At 40.4% G+C, this 18,136-nt stretch overlaps 3 protein-coding genes across 3 annotated transcripts; all 3 read right to left on the reverse strand.

Moving 5' to 3' along the window:
• Positions 1 to 3,269: 3,269 nt before the first annotated feature.
• Positions 3,270 to 3,679, reverse strand: LOC6499208. The gene has a single exon (XM_001955070.3). The coding sequence runs from the start codon at positions 3,621 to 3,623 to the stop codon at positions 3,414 to 3,416; it is 210 nt and encodes a 69-aa protein (XP_001955106.1). The 5' UTR covers positions 3,624 to 3,679; the 3' UTR covers positions 3,270 to 3,413.
• A 167-nt stretch (positions 3,680 to 3,846) lies between these two features.
• Positions 3,847 to 4,744, reverse strand: LOC6499207 (salivary glue protein Sgs-5). Its single transcript, XM_032449773.2, has 3 exons — positions 4,395 to 4,744; positions 4,151 to 4,339; positions 3,847 to 4,089 (listed from the first exon to the last, which is right to left on the reverse strand). The coding sequence occupies exons 1-3, from the start codon at positions 4,672 to 4,674 to the stop codon at positions 4,040 to 4,042; spliced, it is 519 nt and encodes a 172-aa protein (XP_032305664.2). The 5' UTR covers positions 4,675 to 4,744; the 3' UTR covers positions 3,847 to 4,039.
• Positions 4,745 to 4,990: 246 nt separating this feature from the next.
• Positions 4,991 to 5,765, reverse strand: LOC116654587 (salivary glue protein Sgs-5). Its single transcript, XM_032449968.2, has 3 exons — positions 5,512 to 5,765; positions 5,212 to 5,403; positions 4,991 to 5,151 (listed from the first exon to the last, which is right to left on the reverse strand). The coding sequence occupies exons 1-3, from the start codon at positions 5,732 to 5,734 to the stop codon at positions 5,126 to 5,128; spliced, it is 441 nt and encodes a 146-aa protein (XP_032305859.1). The 5' UTR covers positions 5,735 to 5,765; the 3' UTR covers positions 4,991 to 5,125.
• Positions 5,766 to 18,136: the final 12,371 nt, after the last annotated feature.

Genomic DNA, 18,136 nt, shown 5'->3' on the forward strand with positions numbered 1-18,136 from the left:
TTTTACACAACAAAAGCAAAGCCAGACGCAACTTTTACCTCAACTTGCTTTGACATTTTCTTGTTGCCCCGTCTCTTCGGTCCCAAAACATTCCTCCCTTTTCCTAACAACAACAACCGACCGCAATTTCAAATTTAATTCGCCATTTTCAAGAGGCAGGCAAGTAACCACCCATCCAATAAGAAAGCAACCACCCGTCCGCCCACTCAACGCCATTTTGTTGCTTTCCTTGCCACTGTCTGCCGCATTTGTTGCCAGTTTCCTTTTGGCTTTTTATTACGTATACGGAAAATGTGGAATTCCTGAAGACATTTTACTTTGCGATTTCCTTACGAGTCGTTAAACATTTCCAGGCTGTGCCAGAGTCAGAGCCAGAACCAGAGCGAGAGTCACAGCCACAATGCCACAACAACGGCCAAAGTTAACAAAACTAATTTAAAAATTCAAATTTTCTTTCCGTTTTTTATATGCATCACAAACTGTGCATTTATATGGTCGGGTAAGTGGGTATACACTTGTTTATATACAAATTTATTCAGTACCTGGGTCTGTGTGTGTGTTTGGCCACGTTGTCTCGTATTGTGTGGCCTGGTAATTTGTATTCTTGTGGCTTTATTGTTGATCCTCTTGTTACATTTGAGTTTTTCTCCATCTTTTTTCAATATCCATGGATGGAATGTTTGGTTGGTGTGTGCCATTTTGAGTTTGAGTTATGGAAATGGATATATTTTTGACAATATATGTTATAACTTTCAATTAAATTATCACCCCTGCCGCAATTGTTAATGAAACTTGCTAATGGAAAATCGTGCTCTGCAAACTTAATTATTCAAGCGATTGGCAAGTAGCTAAGCCAAAAACACGTGATCACCATTGGAATAATGCAAATTTTAACTCATTAATATCAATAAAATGATTGATAGCACTAACAGCCACCACCAACCCACCAAGCCGAGTCAAATGCCGCACCCTCCGTTCCATCCGGCCCATCCCCTCTGAGCTATTAATAAATCCTTTGACAATTGTTACATTAATGTCAATAAGCTGCACGCACACCAATTTCTAACATTTACATTTGTATCTCATTTGGCGGAACCCCTTTCCTGTCACAATATTTGTCCGCCCCGTGCCACTCTCCTGATAGCTATCCTTATCGGGATGCCATCTTTCTGGCTGACTTTTGTATCCTTTTCAGACAGCAATCTGTCAAAGTTTTCGCTTCTATTCGGGTGTCTCATCAATCAATCTCATTTAGCCACTTGTCACTTAACCATTTTATTTGGCTCTCAAAATTCTGTTTTGAGAGCTTCTCTTTGACTGCAAACTATTTCATACGTTTTGGAAACACTGATTTAAATCAGGTGTGATGCGCGCCTTATGGTTTAATTATAATGTTCATTTACTATGCGTAATACATTTGTAAATATAATTTTAACATTATGTCGACAGTATCGGGTGCAATAGCTTTCCCGGCTGCCCCCGAACGCTATCACAAATTTGCAACAAATTAAAGAGCAATTAACCCATCAGCCGGGCTAACGAGCCTCTGACCGCACACGCACATGCTATTGCAATTATCAAATTATAAAGGGGCGGGACCGAAGAGGCGGTGAGGGCAGACAATTCGAGAAACAAATAATAAATATGACGGGAAAATGCAAAACACACACCAAAACAAACACACGGCCACTCGCACATGCATAATTATAATGCAATATAATTAAGTTGTTGTTGACCCGACAGAAGTTGACCCGTTGCAGCGGTTAAAGCCATCTCAAGTATATCTGAAAACTGACAACTGACAGCCGCGTAGGCCATTTAATTAATATGTCTGCACTGCGAGATGCACCAGAGCTCTGAACTCAAAATTATGACCTGGCACACGGGTGTGTCCTTAATTTCAAAGCGCTCGAAACTAAAAATGCATTTAATTTTCCACTGATATGGATCCTCCCCGAGTTCTAATTCTCGTTGTGGCTTATTAAACACACCCCAGAGCCAGGTTACCTGAGTTTTCAAAAGGCACGCGCCACTGAAAATTGTAGACATACTTCTGCGGTTTTTCCGAACGTTTTAATAGTCTCTTCAAATTGCTCTAATTCGTTAAGTTATAAAACCGGCCGCCAAGTTTTCAAAGCCATTTACTTTTATTGCCCAGCAACGGTCAATGAACCAAAAGTCACATACACAGGCCAGGACTAAAAAAGGACGACACATGCGTGCTAATCTCTAATTTGCTAGACGATCATTGCCGTCGAATTTTGGGTAGAATGCCATACATATTCAACATTGGAGAGCGTCAGCGGGACGCAGCAGGAGTTGATAGGAGCTTGTTCCATTCGTATCCTTTTAATTGCCAAAACCCGCCGTGTTTCGAATTTCGGTATCTAAAGTTGTTTTTCCCATTTTAATGGCGCTATTTTCATTAGGCAAATGTATGTTCGTCCTTTTCCATTCATTTTATTTCGAATTTTTTGACTTTTTCCGTTTTTTAAGGTAAATGTGTGCCGCTCATTAGCATATAAAATGTGGTACGGGTCGGTAAGAAATTGTCCTTTGGATGGGTGGCAGTGTGTTGCTATAGACAATCCACGTTTATTGCATATTCATCATTTTAATTGCTTGTTTTCATATTAATTGACTCGATAAGGCTTTTAGGGTTATTAGGCGGCAATGTCCTGAGACCGCGGCCAGGCTCTTTTGGCCAGGTGATTCATATCCAACGTGGGCAAATGAAATGGAATCCTGCGCATAAAACGAGAACAAAAAATCAATTCACGTAGAAAAGTGCAAAGTGCAAAGATTCTGGGGAAAGATGAGCAAGGACTGGGCGATATGATTACTTTTTCTTTTGTTTCCCATTTCGAAACTGGGGAAATCAAGGAAGCATGGCGGAAAGAACAAAGAAATTACTTTGCCAACGAGTGAACAGATATGAATAAAAAAGTGATCAATGCAATGAAAATGATTGTCTGCTCATCGTAGCGCTTCCTTCACAATTGAGCGCACAAAGTACTACGCCAGACGGTGCGAAAAAAAGATGAAAGCCTCAAAGCAACACTTTAATGAAAAGTAAAAAGAAACAATTTCAAAAACAATGAATCCTTGACTGATGAATCTGCTTGGGTCATTCCATATCCTGAAAATGTTTATCAGACCAAGAACTAGCCGGTGTAGGCTATAATATTGGCAAGATACATTACTGATTTACATACGATAGCAATATAAAAACTAATAACTACAAATAATAATGACTAAAAAACTACAAATTAAGTTTAAAATTTTTATTAACAATCGACAGTGCAAAACAAAATGGGAAAAAACAAAAATAATTTTGAAGCAATGAGTCCTTGGGTAAGACAACCATTTTAACCGTTGTAAATCCTGGCTAGGATTTCAGAACACTAGTTGAGTCAATCCACATTTGAGCAGGAGCGACAGGGGCAACCACAGCGACAGGGCTTGCAACCACAGCCGCTGGACTTCACGGCTCCACAGGACGATCCATCAGGCTTGCCGCATTTGCATGGGGCCTCTGGCTCCGGCTCCGGTTCGTCGATGGTGCAACTCTGGACGAGACAGAGGGCTACGGTCAGCAGGACAAACAATTTGGCATTGAACATTGTAAACGACTTGATTGCACTCGAAACTGCTGCTTTTTCCCATAAACTCCCAGTTTTTATAGTCAAACAGAAGGCAAACTTTTATTTAATCAGATGATTTTATATTTGGCTGCGTTTATTTTTGTTTAAAGATGAATTTATTGGCAAACAATTTGTATATAAACCATATGGGCATAATATATTTATAGGATTTTCGAGGTTAATAATTTTTTAGCTGCACATGTACTTTAAATCAATGGAAAAGTTTTATTAAAGCAATTAAGTAAATTTTTATATTAAATTATACATTTAGTAAATACATGCAATATTCCAAAAATTAATTTTTATGTTTTAATTTAAAGACCTATTTTGGTTTATGAATTTAGAAACGTTTTTATTTACAATATTTAAACAGACCAATCACTAAATAACAAGTTTCAATGCAAATCCATATTGATTGGCCAAGTGTAAGACCAACTTAAAAATGCTAAAAAGGTAAAATACATATAGTTACAGAAAAAATGAAACTAGTTTGAAATTTGTCTTACGTTTTCGATTTTCAGCCGAGAATTTAAGAAGATGGTTGAAACTGTAGAATTGTTTCGATTCAATAGATCCTCTTTTACGATTGCATCCACATGCAGCTGGTACAGGAAATAACGCCACCACTGGAATTCCTACTGGACACTTTTCGGGAATAAAATGTATGCAAAGATCCTCCGTAACAGGTACAAGAGCTAAGATGCTTGTTTTGTATTTAATTCAGTTCCCATATTGTATATATTTGCTTACGTTTTAAACCGTCTTCAGCTCGCCTACTATTTTCCATATCCATAAGACACTCATTTTGAATAGGTCGACAATAGCAATCCTGGAGAACCCACTGATAGTTTCTATACCAGACATTGCAAGTTGGTTCAGGATCAGGATTTGGGTCCGGATTCATTATGACCTCTGGCTCGGACCCCGACTCTGGCTCGGATTCAGGCTCAGCCTGGGATTCTGTTGCGGAACATGAATCGCAAAGTCCCCAAACAGCAAAAACGAAAAGTATCAATCGCAAGTTGAACATTATATTATCAGCACCAATAGTGTGATATCAAGTCTTTAAATTCGCTGGTTTAACCTTAACTGCTTTTTCACGGCCACCAGTTTAGCTTTTTATATAAAACACATTTATTTGTATAAGCAGGGATGGATAACTCCTTTGTTTATTTAATCCCTCAAAAGGTAGAATGTTTTCAGAACGTGCACCGCAAACTGCAAGCGAATGTTTATTTGTTTGCCTAACCTTGACTGAAATCCAGCTCAGTTTTTGACGAATTCCCCCAAAAATTGGCTATTAAAATAAAAACTTGTCGAGTGAAATTTCAACAAAAACAAAGACATATTTTAGGCAACAATTTATAAAAAATGTAAAAAATTAAACAATTTGTAATTTGTAAAAAAACATATTAAACCAATATCTCCACATTAAACAAAAGCTTTCCAGGTCATCAAAGTTGTAGTTATTCGGTCCCATTTTATTTCTCGGTCCAGCTGATATAGGCTATAATTTTAAAATAAAAAAAATTAGATGGAAAACCAAATGCAGAAGAGATTGACATACGATCAGAGTTTAAAGCTGAATATCTATTTAACTCGCAGAGATTGGCGAAAGTCTTGTATCTGTAGGTTCCTGTCTTGCCGTTGCAGCCACATGGAGATGGAACGGGAAACTTGGCCTTCACTTGTGGGCCACAAACATCACAACATTTCTTAATAAATTTTGCGCATACGTCTTGGTCGACAATAAGCAAAGCTGAAAAATACAAAAAAAATTATAATTTTTCAACAGATAGTCTCCTATATAGAGACTACAGATACCTATGATTTGGACTAATCAATATAGGATAGGATAAAAACTTACGTGTTTTGCCTTGTTGAAGCCTATTGGTATTTCTCAATTTCCTGAGGCATGGATTCTGAAAGACCCTGCAGACACAATTTTCCAGAGTCCAGGTGTAATTTTTGTCCCAATCATTACAGGGGGGGTTGGGGTTAGGTGGACAAGGATTCGGCTTGATAATAATTGTAGCCTGAGCCACGACTAAGACGGCGACTGCCACAGGAATAAAGTTAAGAATGAACATCTTGGTGGATCAGATAGAAGCAATATTGCCACTGAATGAAATTTAAATGGACTTGTGCTTTATATAGGCCTCGATGTACTTTGTTTACCCAGATGCGTTCCGAAGATAACTTTATTGATAATCATGAATCCAATATGAAAATTAAAATAATATTGAATTTATTTACCTTTCCGTAGGAAAGTTTAATTTTCTATATTTAGTTATCCTTGACATTACGGTTAGGTCAGATGGGTCGAGCACTTTTAACCAGTTAAACAGGCTTTCGAACCCCAAGAAAGGGCACATAAAATATTGCCAAAAAAAACCACCAAAAAGCCCTTAAAATGTTGTGGTTCAAATACGTGTCCACCTTTCCAGTTGTATTGTTGGTAAATAATTACACGCTGTTGTCATTAGCTCATTAGGGAAGTCGGGAAGCCAGGCAGCCAGGCAGCGGAAAAAGCAGATAAAACAAAAGGCAACAACTCAATTAACCCTTTTCCACCAAACCCCAAATGGCAGGATTATGATGATGATGCTACTTCTGCTGCTTAGTATATAATAATATAATAAAATAATAAACGAAAAGTGCCATCAGAGGGACGGCGAGGGGCAAATCCTGACGGATTTCATATGTAATTACTTCAATTAAACCATCTGTGACAATTGCCGCAGCCGAACATGAAATTCAACTTTACTTTCGAAATTCCCAATTGAGTTGTGGCGCATTATCCTTGGCAAGCAACCGCATTATATCTCTTTTTCCAGCTCTCCCCAGCACTCCTTTCTTCCGCAGTTATCCTGGCAACCGACAACATCAACCCCCGGAGCGCCGCGCATTTTTACCTTTGACTTACCTTTGCCTTCGCCTTTGTCGCTCGGCTCCCAGCTTTTAATGGGGTGACATTTATGGCACTTTATCAACTCAAAAGTCAATAATGCTATCCAAGTATCTTAAATGTGGCTTAAATGCGAAGGAGGATGGAAAACGAAAATTGCAATGCAATAAAAATGAAATTTTAAAATTTATGCCGCTTATTCCGTCGATTCCGGGCCATCTGTAACAAAAGATTTCCAGGGGGGGTTGGCTAATGCTTTCAATCTCTGATTTAAAAACAAAAAAGAGGAAAAGTGGCTGGGATGTGTTTCTTTGGAGAGGGGCTTGATGGAAGTCCCCAAGTTTGTTATGACAACTGAGAGACATTTGAATCGAGTGCCAGGGGAGTGGGAAACTCTACCAGGGCATTAGTCGAATGGATCCCTTAGGATTAGCCAATGAGAGTGGCTTTTCCCGCAGCCTCCCAAGGAGCATGTCCCCTCGAAATCCAGCGAATGCTGACAGCTCGTGGCCTAGGGAATTTCCGCGCTGAGATGAAAACTTCTGCGTAATTAGGAGTATAATTTGCGAGCCAAGTCAGCTTTTTGCCGCTGACAACTTGATTACGTTTCAACAACATTGTAAAAGTTAATTGCCAGCGCAGCCTTAAAGCCTGATGAGCATTTATCACCCTCCTCCTACCAGAAAAATAACCTGACACACTCCTCGCGTGTTATGCAAAAACAAACTCCAGACACGAAAAAAGTGAGGCATTCATTAGGCCCGACACGGTGGTGCGATGGCTCTTGGCTTTTGGCCCGATGGTGGTGGAGCGTCTTGTTACCACATTTTTCAATTATAGCACATTTCCTGCCCTCGCTGCTCACATATGCCGAAGGGGAAGTCCCCCTGATGAAGAGTTATTGCATTTTAATTTGCCAGCCGCTGCGAAATGTTCCAAAAACCCACAAGCCCCTTTGTAATTCTTATGTACATATATATGTACATATGCAGGTGGTTCGGCAATCTCTCATCCGCATTTCTTATCGCGGCAATGCGAGAAAGTACAAAGCGATGAATTCCTGCTTTAATGAAGTCGAAGAAGTTCAGAGGTCAAAGCCGATGCAGCTAATTAGTTGCCGCTTCATTAAAAGAAGTATCCACCAAAAAAAGTTAAAAACTAAAAGCACTCAAAAAAAATGTATAAATGATTTCGGATCATTGTCGCTTGTTCCCTGTATATATTATTTAAATACTAAATGCTGTATAAATAAGTACTCTCCTTATATATGGAAAAGTTTTTTTTTAAGCTGGTAAAAATTGTATTAATTTAGTCTGCAGGGCATATTGCTGAGAAAATATTATTCTTTAATTATACCATAAATAGCCAGACAATTTTTTACTCTGCATAAAACCAGCCGGAAAGGTCATTTAGTACGGGCAACAAAAATTTATTGTTAAAAGCCGCTAATGAATTATTTACTACCCATTTGGCCGTCATCTAGGCTGAGTCCTGACAGGTTCGGGGTAAAAATTGGGGCTTCAGCCGTCCACGCATAACTCAACCAGTTCACACCCTTAATTAACTGCTCCTCTGCGTGTGTGCGTGTTGGCCAAGTTCCGTTTATTTGTTTTTTGACCGTATATTGCGTGTGACTTCTGCGGCGGAAGGAAATCCTTAAACGGGGTTTTGTTTATAAAGCATTTAAGAGACGAAAGCGCTGTGGAAATATCGAAAGAGAATATACAGAAATATCTGCACATTTCAATTATCCCCCACCACAAATCTTTTTCAAGTTGAACGATTGTATTCCACCGCAACCATCAATCAATTGCATATGAATTACATTTTTAATCACTCCGAATTACGCAGGAGAGCGCACATGATGAATTGCATATTACGGCATGGATCCAGGATCTGCGATATGGAATATCAACCACATTCAGAGCGATTCCCAGTACATGTGAGTGTGTGTGTGGTGGGGGAGTACAAACGCATTCACTTGACAATCACTTTTGTTTTATTGCGATTTGCCAGGCCAGACACCAGCAAACAACGGCAGACAAACTGAAAAATTTCCACTTGGGATAACTTGTGAGCAATTGCAATTGCTGCTGGAGCTATTCCAGGCTATATAGCTCTGGCTATAGCCCCGGCTCAAAGCCCGAAGACAATGAGCTGTGCCAACCAAATTGTTGTGGTGCAAAAATGCGGGCATATGTGTCTGGCAGAGGCAATCGACGCCAGAAAGGAGCAACTGCAGCAACCGGTGCCGGAACCGAAGCAATAGCAGCAACAACAAAACGATTTCCCAAGAAAATGAAAATTTATTGTCAGTAAATGAAAGAAAGCTCTGCATCAGTCGGTGTTTGTTTTTTTTTCCATTTTTTGGTTTTGTTCTTTTGACTTTTCTCGGCTGCAGTTCAGACCAGATTGTGGTGTTAGTCAAGGCAATCAAGGTGATTCTTTGTTGGCCAAGGGTAACTATTCGCATTGCGTCTTTTTTGCTCGTCAGCCAAGGGAAGGATTCAACAATTGCACCGTCTATCGCCAGCCGTCATTGTCCCTTAAACCCCTTTACCCCAAGTAGAAATAGTTGTAAGAAAACTAGGTAGTAAGCTTTAGGATCAACTTTTTGATATTGAAAACTTTAAAAACAAAATTATTACGCTTGCTTCTACCATCATTAAAATATTACAAAATATTTTCTATAAAATTAAATATTTCTATATCTCTATAATCGATCTGACTAAAACTTTTCCAATTATTTTCCACACCCACTGATTCAGCATATTGGGCATGGCATACACCCAGCTGGATTGGCTAATGGCGATGTTAGCCAGAAATGATAATGGCCAAAACATTTAATGCACGTTATTGCCAAACCAAAAAGGCAATTTGACGCAACGCGCTCCAAGGATTTGGCCAAGCCCTTGGAACCAGGCTAATGCAGTGAAATATTTATTGAAATTGTGTGTTCCCAGGGGGCCAATGTGGCATCGCCAGCTATTAGGCTGGGATTTGTATTGGGAGCAAGAGGGCAGGGTGGCGTGGAATGGTCTCTATCCCAGGACTTTGGGGGCGGAATGGTGGTTTATCCAGGCGGTGGGTTGGGTCTTGTGGGCGGAGCTATTTACGAGTCTCTGCTTGGCACTTTCGGCATTATTGCCTGGCCAAATGTTTTCGCCTCGATGCGTAAATATCCCACAGCCGGATCCGAAACAGAGGGCTAGGGAACAAACTTTTCGCACGCCACTCACTTGCTTATAAATTACGCACATTAGTGCAATTAACAGCAACAAGAGTGGCCCAAAAAGGTCTCGATTATTCACCTGAAAGAGGCCACGAACTCCTGAACCCTCGATTCCTCAACGATTCTCTCACGGATTCGAGGGGCACTTGAGTTGGCTAAAAGCATATTTACCCTCTTGTTGCAGCCAAATCAGGGTAAATATTTGCGGCAATTATGCAAGCGGAAGGCGATACGGATATGGATACTTGTACCTATATAAATGTTAGACATATACCCCTCGTTTTTCTCAACCTAGCCGAACCACTCAGCACGTGCCGCAAATGCATGGCAACATAATTATCGCACGCTCGTGGGCGCGTGTGTGTAAAACAGGACAACGGGGCTGGCCAGTATTTTCCACTTGAATTTTTCCACTCTGCCCCGCAACTCTCGGCAGCCGTACAAATTGTTTCTATATAATAAGTGGGCGTGTCCGTATAGCCCGGTGACAGCAAACAACATCGATAATAGCAACAGGAGCAACATCATCGCCACGCGTCAGCCGCGTCAAAAAGCCGTTGATTATAGACTAGGGTCCTAATGGCTGTCCTTGTTTGGTTTTAAGCCCTTAATGGCCACTTGATGGTTAAGGCAACCGTCTTGCGGCCAAGAGGATTGTCTGTATCAGACACTATTCGATTGGATTAGCACACTCGACATAATCAACTTGAAATTTTAGAATGCATGTCCCTGAGGGGTAGCAAATCCTCTCATTTGGACGATGTGTACGTTTCTAGTTTATACGTTAATTAATCCGAATCTAAAACGTGAAAACCATATTTGTAATCGAAAACCTCAGCGAAAATTTAGTCAAAAAAACCATGACATTTGAAAAGTTTCATTAAAATTGCATGTCAAAAAGCTCGTTTGCTTGAACATTGAGATTACACAGAAAAATTAATTAATATATAAAACTGTACATTCTATTTGAACCCACTTTATAAATTTCCAGTAAAAATTACATCAATTGAACAAAATAATAAACCACACTTCAGTATCCCAATTTTATCAACTTTGGTTATGTTTTCTGAGTGTAGAACTCAGTGAGCTCTCACTGTTGGCATAGAAATGGCTAAAAGCCGTGCGATGCAAATTATTATTGGTTCGTCAAGCATACAAAAAATATTTCAAATTTGGGAACGGCCAACTAGAGGGAGTCAGGGAAGAAACGAGATAAAAAATACTATGAAAAAAGGCTTTTTTATGTGGCTAGGCATGTCAACGAACGGCAACCAAATGAATATGGAATGCTCTGAATGAGTGGCAGATTTCCTAAATAATTTGTGGGCGCACTCGGTTGGCTGGATCTCGGCAACGGGGCCCTGTTGGAGGGGAGCTGCTTTATCATCTTGTAACATGTATCCATTTCGAGTCTATCAAAAAAGCATTCACCTGGCGTTGGAGTCCAAACCCAAACCCGAAAACACCACCTTCGCCCCCTGATCTGGCGCTGGGAACAAGCAAGCAACATAAATCAAATCCATTTTCCGAGGACCGGTTTTGGCCAATTCTTTTGCCATAGCCCCAGGAACGTATTACGGCATTTGTTGGCCGTTTTTTGTACCTTTCTGTCTCGTTCGTTCTCAGTTTTTTTGTGGGTGAAGCTGTCAGCGAAAATGCTGAAAAATGGCAAAATACCATTGATGAAAGTAAGCTGCTTGCTCGAACCTCCGGAAAAAGCCACGAACATGAAGCCCAACCATGACGCATTGCAGTGCGCCACCAAAATCTAAGCAAGGCCAAAAAAAATCACAAATCAGACACGGGTAATGCCGGTGGAAAAAAGCCAAGCACTAAGCAACTGGACGAGGCGTGTCGCCTCACAATATGCCAAAGTGAAAATCTGTGTTAGCATGTTTTTTTTGCCACCTCGCATCTTTTCTGGGAGCCTTCCACTGATTAATTGAGGAATGTGCCTGCCAGCCAGATGACAGTCAAAGGAAACCTGGTAGAAGCACACAAAAAAAGATCCGTGGAATATAACCCGTGAAAGAATAAAACCACAAACTAGCTGCTTGGTAATTAAAACTAATATACGGTGTACATATGCGTAATTCTGGCAGGCAACCAAACTATTTCAAATATGTTTAATGGATAGATATAGGAGGAATATAGGATGTATACGAAAGGACAAAATATTTTATTTAATCTGTAAGTAATTATTCAAAAGTATGTTTGAAACATACTACTGTATAATTTCAACAAACTCCTAAATGACCTGTTCAGCTAATTATTCCTCTATTGGATGTACCCATATTTTATAGAGTAAACATAACAGACATAAAACAATTGCCTAGGCCGCAGCCCCATCGACTCGATGGAAAAATGAATTACCAAAGCGCAGGGCAAGAAAATGACAACAAAAGTCGAGCCAAAGGCTATGGGGGCTGTTCTTTTCTGTTTTTCCAGCCTTTTTTTGCCAGATTTGTATTTTTTCTGTAGATGCTTTTTGCTGGGATGTTGTACGGTATTATGCGGCAAATGCATTGTTTATAGAGGGAGCCTTCGGGCTACCTGCCCGACAACGTTGTGCATTTTTTAATGGATTCCAGTGCAAACAAAAGGCCAGAACATGGCGCATTGAAGTGAAGAATTCGCACTCGCGGTCTTAAACGCATGCAAGGGACCTAGGAGGGGAGAGGGCCAAGATAGAGGAAGCTGGGTGGCTCGGGGACTGTCAAGGCTGTTATTTGTTAGGCAAAATGTTGTTAGCAGGAAGGACTTCCGACCCCCTGGCCCCACATCACCGCCTGTTGTCAATTTGGCCAAAGTGGTTTTTCAGTTGCTTTAGCGTGAAAAAAGGCGAACAATTCAGGAAGATCGGTATGAAGGAAAGGAGGCTGTCATACATAGGGGAAGCATTCTGCTGGTACAGGTCCTTTGACAAATCGCACTTGTGCGGCGTTTTAATCACTTAGGCTAGAACGCCTACATTGGCCCTATCTAGGCGTCTCATTCTATTTACTTAATGACAGCGAAAAGTGGCAGCAGGCGACGCCTTAAGAAGCCTGCACGCCTCAGCGCCAGGCAGCAAGTGCTCCTGGAACTTCGACTCCAAGTCTGCAGCATGTCATTTTAAAGATTTACAGTAAGTACAATAAAAACACATGAATAAATAAAAGGATGTTATAGATAATAGTTATAAACGTAAAAGTGGCCCAAAAAGGTATGCTACATAACATTTAAGCTTCACCAAACCTTCATAAAGACACTTTTCTGTAATTTAAATCTATAAAGGGGACTCTGTTAGATTTTTCACTGTGTATATCCTTTCTCGTCCTGCGGTGTTGGCCTTGCCCCATTGAAGGAACTCGTAGTTTCATTAGGCTAAAATGCTCGGTGCGTGCTCGTTTGTATGTGTATTTTTGTTCAGAGCCTTTGTTTAAGGGATTCGCCTTTTCACAAAAATTTGCATTTACCGAATGCCATTGAAGCGCGAACAATTGAACGGCTCCCGAATGCCGACTGACGAAAAATATGTCCTGGCCCAGCTGTTCTCTTTTGCTCTCGTGCCATTGTCCCTTTGTTTAAGCCGTGCGCCAAAAGGCTCGCAAATATCTTTTGATTTCTCTGCTCATTCTCTTCCCGTCCCCGAACCCGCTCCGACGAAAAAAGACGCACACTTTTGATAGCTTTCATTTATGATTATATTTGGGGCGGTACGTGGGCGTGGCTCTGTATGTCATCAATCAAAAAGTACGCCAAATCAAAGTGCCAGTGGCGGCGGGGGAGTCAGTCAAAAAAAATCAAATCCTTTAGATGGATATGTAGCCAAACAGTTGGTGTTCTGAACTTAAATACTTTGAATAAGTTGCCTTAACTGTTTTCATTCAGTATTAGTATTAGAGACCCGCAATTAATTAGAGGAGACCTATGTTTGAAATCCTTATCTTTCATTTTCAATGACTCTTGCTTGTGTGCGTCTAATTAGCAAGTTTCAGCTTTATGAATTGCCATATACCAGTTTCCTGGCCATCGTACATATGACTATTAATCATTCAAAGACACTCAATGAGGAATACAAATTAATTACTTTCCAATTAAGAGTGGAGAGCAAAGCAGGAAGTGTCTGGGATTTATTGGACGTTTTCAACAAATTAATTGAAAGCAACCCAAAAACCACCCAGTCGGAACGACTAAGAAGAGGATAACCCAGGAGTGCACTTTAAAGTGCATCAGAAAGGGGAGGGACCTCGAGGCATTGGCAGCCACAGGAATTATAACAATTTTACACGTTATAGCGACATAAGTCAGCCTGCGGATGTGGCAACATATGTCGCTAACTACCGATTGGGGTAGCTCATCCGTCGCACCCATTCCGCTACTCCAATTCCAATTACAACTCCCGTCCGAACTCCAACCACCAACCAACCGTCAACAGCCCGCCCACGCAATCAAATAATTCTGAATCATTAGGTTTTTTACCAAGGGGTGGCCACCAGTTTCTATTGAGACATTTAGCTCAACTGGATGTTCATTATAATCCACTCGTAGCTTACACAGACAGAAAATAAAGGAATTCATTATTCTACTCTATACTATGCTAAGAAGTAATTCTTTAGGTAGAGATAGGATAGTACATTTCTGTAACATTCGTTAATTGAAAAAATCATTGATGGGAGCTAGTCCCTCCAGTTTCCTCCTATTTAGAATTAAAGCTTTATTTAGATTTCATTTTAGATTCAAACTTATAATACTAACGGAAAATTTTTCTGTGTAGTAAGTCGAGCTCTCCCCATGGGCACCTGCCCCATTCTTGGCCGTTACTCTATTATTAAATGCACTTTTAATCTCGACTGCCCCTGTCTCTCTATCCTTTCCCGCTTGATGTTCGCTTTCAATGATTTTTCCATTTTGCACCCTCAAATGGCGAACGATTATCACCCTTAAATGGTACTTTACACACACAAAGAATGCCAGGCATTGAATAGATTTGAACCGAACCGAACAGAACCGAACCAAACCGGTACCCTCTGTACTTAGTTTTCCCTTTCCCGGAGTGGCAAAGATTGGTCCCGGAGCTGAAACAAAGTATGCCAGGGGATGGGCTCGTGTTCGAGTGTGAGTGTGCTTTTATAGTCCTGCTGATATCATATAAAAACATTGGTTTGGGACTTCAAGTTGAGTGTGTATATCCCCGGGATTAGTATGCGATGTTTGTTTAACTTTCTGCCGTGATTTCTCATTCCAACCTCGATAGCGACGATGAGCTGGTCAGGTAATAAGCGAGGAATTACAGAATTGTGTACAGAAAATAGCTTATTGTAATGAAAATTTAAAGCTAGAACTATATCTACAGTTGAAGAAAAATGTCTAGAGTCAGCTAAAATTTTAATATATTTTTTTGGAGATGAAATCCTAAGTAGTACTACTAAAATAACTAATTACTTTTGTAAGTTTTTCACACTTTTAATTAGGTTTATCCGCAAAAGAGTACCCATTTTAGTAATATCTTCAAACAACCTTAGTAACCTGTCTTTTAGTGACCTGCCTTGGAGACCATATCCCTTAATAGCCTGTCATCTTGCATTTGTCTTGAAATGACAAACTTTTGAGGATGCCATTAAATGGCAAATTACTCACTCGTTGTCTGGTGTCGATTAAATGAACTCAACCCAATCAGCCAAACCCAAACATAAACAGGGATTTCCCCTTGGTCCTGCTGCTGCTCCTGCCCCTGAAGTTTGTAAATCAGAGACTCACATCGCATCCCTGCCAAGCAGCAGGCACAATTACACGCCGCAGACCCTAAACAAGTTGCCTCACAAAAATTCTGCCTGATGGCCATACATAGATGGATGGCTGGTTTACTTTCCACCGGAGGTGGAGGAAAAGCACTCCCTGCTGTCATATGGACTGGTAGCACTAGATACTGTATGGGGAACTCTTAAAGAGCACATAATTGGTCTGTAATCTATTTTTGACAGATTGAATTTCGCTTTTATCTTGATTTTGTTTTGACTGACTCGGGTGCTGCTGCTGTTCCTGCTGCTTTTTCCGTACTTCCTAATTGGGTTGCACGCTGCCACCCCGAAGAAGCCTGCCACCCAAATCTGAAGCCAAGCCCAAGCCCAAAATCCGGGCCACTCCACCCAGGGATTCCATCGACCCATTTGCAGGTTGCGGGGTTGCTTGTTGGCTTTGACGTGAAGATTTGCTAAATGGTTACTGGCTTCTGTCCATAGTTTAATATGATAAGTGGGTTGCTTGTTTCGGGCTCGGATACTCGCATTTAGGACGGCGTTTGGGGATTCGGTTTGGTTTTGGGTTCCGAATCAGATTCACATTCCTGGTCCGGCTCTTGTTCAGATAGGGCTCTGGGCACAGGACCCATTGGTTAAATGCCAATTTATACAGTGGAAAATTGGTAATTTAAAACCGCAAAGATTCTAACGCTTAGATAAATAGCTGTGCCTTCCTAAATTATTCATGACACACAGTTCAAGTGTTTGGCATTTTTGATAATAAATTACATTGAATTGTCAGGGCCTCCAGGGACTCGGACGAAAACTTTTCATAATTTGACTGTCAACATCGCAAAAATGGAAAACAAATAAGAAGATAAGAAAATCTTCGACTTAGGCCTTGTTCAATTTCATACTTGGACGCGCTCGGCTTGTGTTTATCATTTGAAAATAAATTTTCCATTTCTAAGTTGGTATAAAGAGATAATACTGGCTTATCAAATCAAAGAACTTAAAACTGTAACAGTTTATGTATTTAGTTCATTAATTCTCTTTAAATATTTTTTTTATATTTGTTCTAGTATGTTAAACAGTTAAACAAATGCAAAAAAATAAAAAACTGTTTGGTATGGGGCCGTCATTGTGTAATCGCACTCTACATGAAACTCAATTACGGTACCGCCCCTCAACCCTTCCAGAAGTCAATTCACTCAAAATTGTTTAACACGTCCCGGTAACCTGTAATTTTCACACCATTTTCATCCATCCCTCCTGTTTTCCAAAAGCTTTTGATGTCATTTATTCATTTGTAATTTCGTTTGAATTCAATACTGTGTTATTGCATAAAAAGGGCGGCAACCGAGCGTGTGCTTGCGGCAGTTTTGTATAAATATGTTATTCCTTTACTGATTTACCAGTGTGCGAGATCGCTGTGGGATAGCCATTACCATGCCACCATGATACCCACTTGCCTTTAACCAAATGAGAGCGAGCCGTCCTGATTGCAGCCATCAACAATCCGTAACAACAACAATCAGGAGCAAACGTGCCAAAGCAAAGTTTCAACAATTTTTTAACAATTAAAATAATTTTGTTCATGTATTCACCGGTCAGCCCTTGCACTACTCCGTTTCAGGGGTGTAACTTGGAATGTAATGAAGTCCCTTCTGCGGACTTCAAGGCAACGGCTGTATTGATAATTTTAATTATTTGAAGAACATTTTATTTATGTTAAGTTATTAATATTTAAAAAGGTTCGAATTTCAGCTCTGAACACTGAAATACAAGCATACGTACTATTAATCAAGAATGAATAGTTGTCTAAGATACTAGAAACTTATTCAACAAGAGTTAAATCTACTAATAATTCATGTAACTCCTTTTAAGTAAAATAAATATAAATGTAAATATATTTATTCTTTCAGTGTGGTGCAAAAAGCATCGCTCAGTGGGGATGTGGCCGCAGGCTAAATGACATTAAATAACAGCCAGCCAACAATAACAACAGCAAGGGAAAAATGATTCTCTGAAGAAAAAGCAGCGGGAGCTGGAGGTGCGATTTGAACAACATTTTACAAGCATTTACACACCGTATCCTGGTATCCTGCACACATCCTGTTTCTGGCGCTGCTGCACCGCCTCGCATTGTCATTGTTGACTTCCTGTTACGCAATGCCAGGCCTTCAATGCTTGATTGTCACGGCCTACATAATTTGTAGGTACACTCCATTCGACGGGCCAGAGACAATGGCCGGGAATCGAATAACCCAGTCGCGCACTACGGATTTTATTGTTATTCAATTGGATTTGAATTTAGTGAAAAGCGGGTCATACCGCGACGGAGCGCTGGGAGTGTTTTCGAGTTGTGTGACAGTTGACGCCTCGCAAAACAGGACGCTTCCGGTGGCCTGTGAGGATAGGCGCTGAAATTTGATCGGCAAAGTGCACATAATTAGCCAGCGACTGGTCTGGGCTTGCACTTTTCAACTCGATTTAGCCGGATGAAATTCGAGGTCCTTGCCATGGGAGACATTGTTTGTGTTATTGCATTAATTTACAACAATATGGCGCGTAATGAGTAGGAATTTGATTATGGCATTGTGAACGCGAATGGGCATTGCAATTGGAA

The sequence above is a fragment of the Drosophila ananassae genome, chromosome 2L (genome assembly GCF_017639315.1).
Source record: "Drosophila ananassae strain 14024-0371.13 chromosome 2L, ASM1763931v2, whole genome shotgun sequence".
In the NCBI taxonomy this organism is placed as follows: domain Eukaryota; kingdom Metazoa; phylum Arthropoda; class Insecta; order Diptera; family Drosophilidae; genus Drosophila; species Drosophila ananassae.

Coding starts and splice junctions, on each gene's coding strand:
- LOC6499208 (XM_001955070.3), bottom strand. CDS start 3,623: ATGTTCAATGCCAAATTGTTTGTCCTGCTGACCGTAGCCCTCTGTCTC.
- LOC6499207 (XM_032449773.2), bottom strand. CDS start 4,674: ATGTTCAACTTGCGATTGATACTTTTCGTTTTTGCTGTTTGGGGACTT. Junction 4,340..4,394: donor AGCTGAAGACGGTTTAAAAC/GTAAGCAAATAT, acceptor CAAGCATCTTAG/CTCTTGTACCTGTTACGGAG. Junction 4,090..4,150: donor CTCGGCTGAAAATCGAAAAC/GTAAGACAAATT, acceptor TTACCTTTTTAG/CATTTTTAAGTTGGTCTTAC.
- LOC116654587 (XM_032449968.2), bottom strand. CDS start 5,734: ATGTTCATTCTTAACTTTATTCCTGTGGCAGTCGCCGTCTTAGTCGTG. Junction 5,404..5,511: donor GCTTCAACAAGGCAAAACAC/GTAAGTTTTTAT, acceptor TGTATTTTTCAG/CTTTGCTTATTGTCGACCAA. Junction 5,152..5,211: donor TTCAGCTTTAAACTCTGATC/GTATGTCAATCT, acceptor TTAAAATTATAG/CCTATATCAGCTGGACCGAG.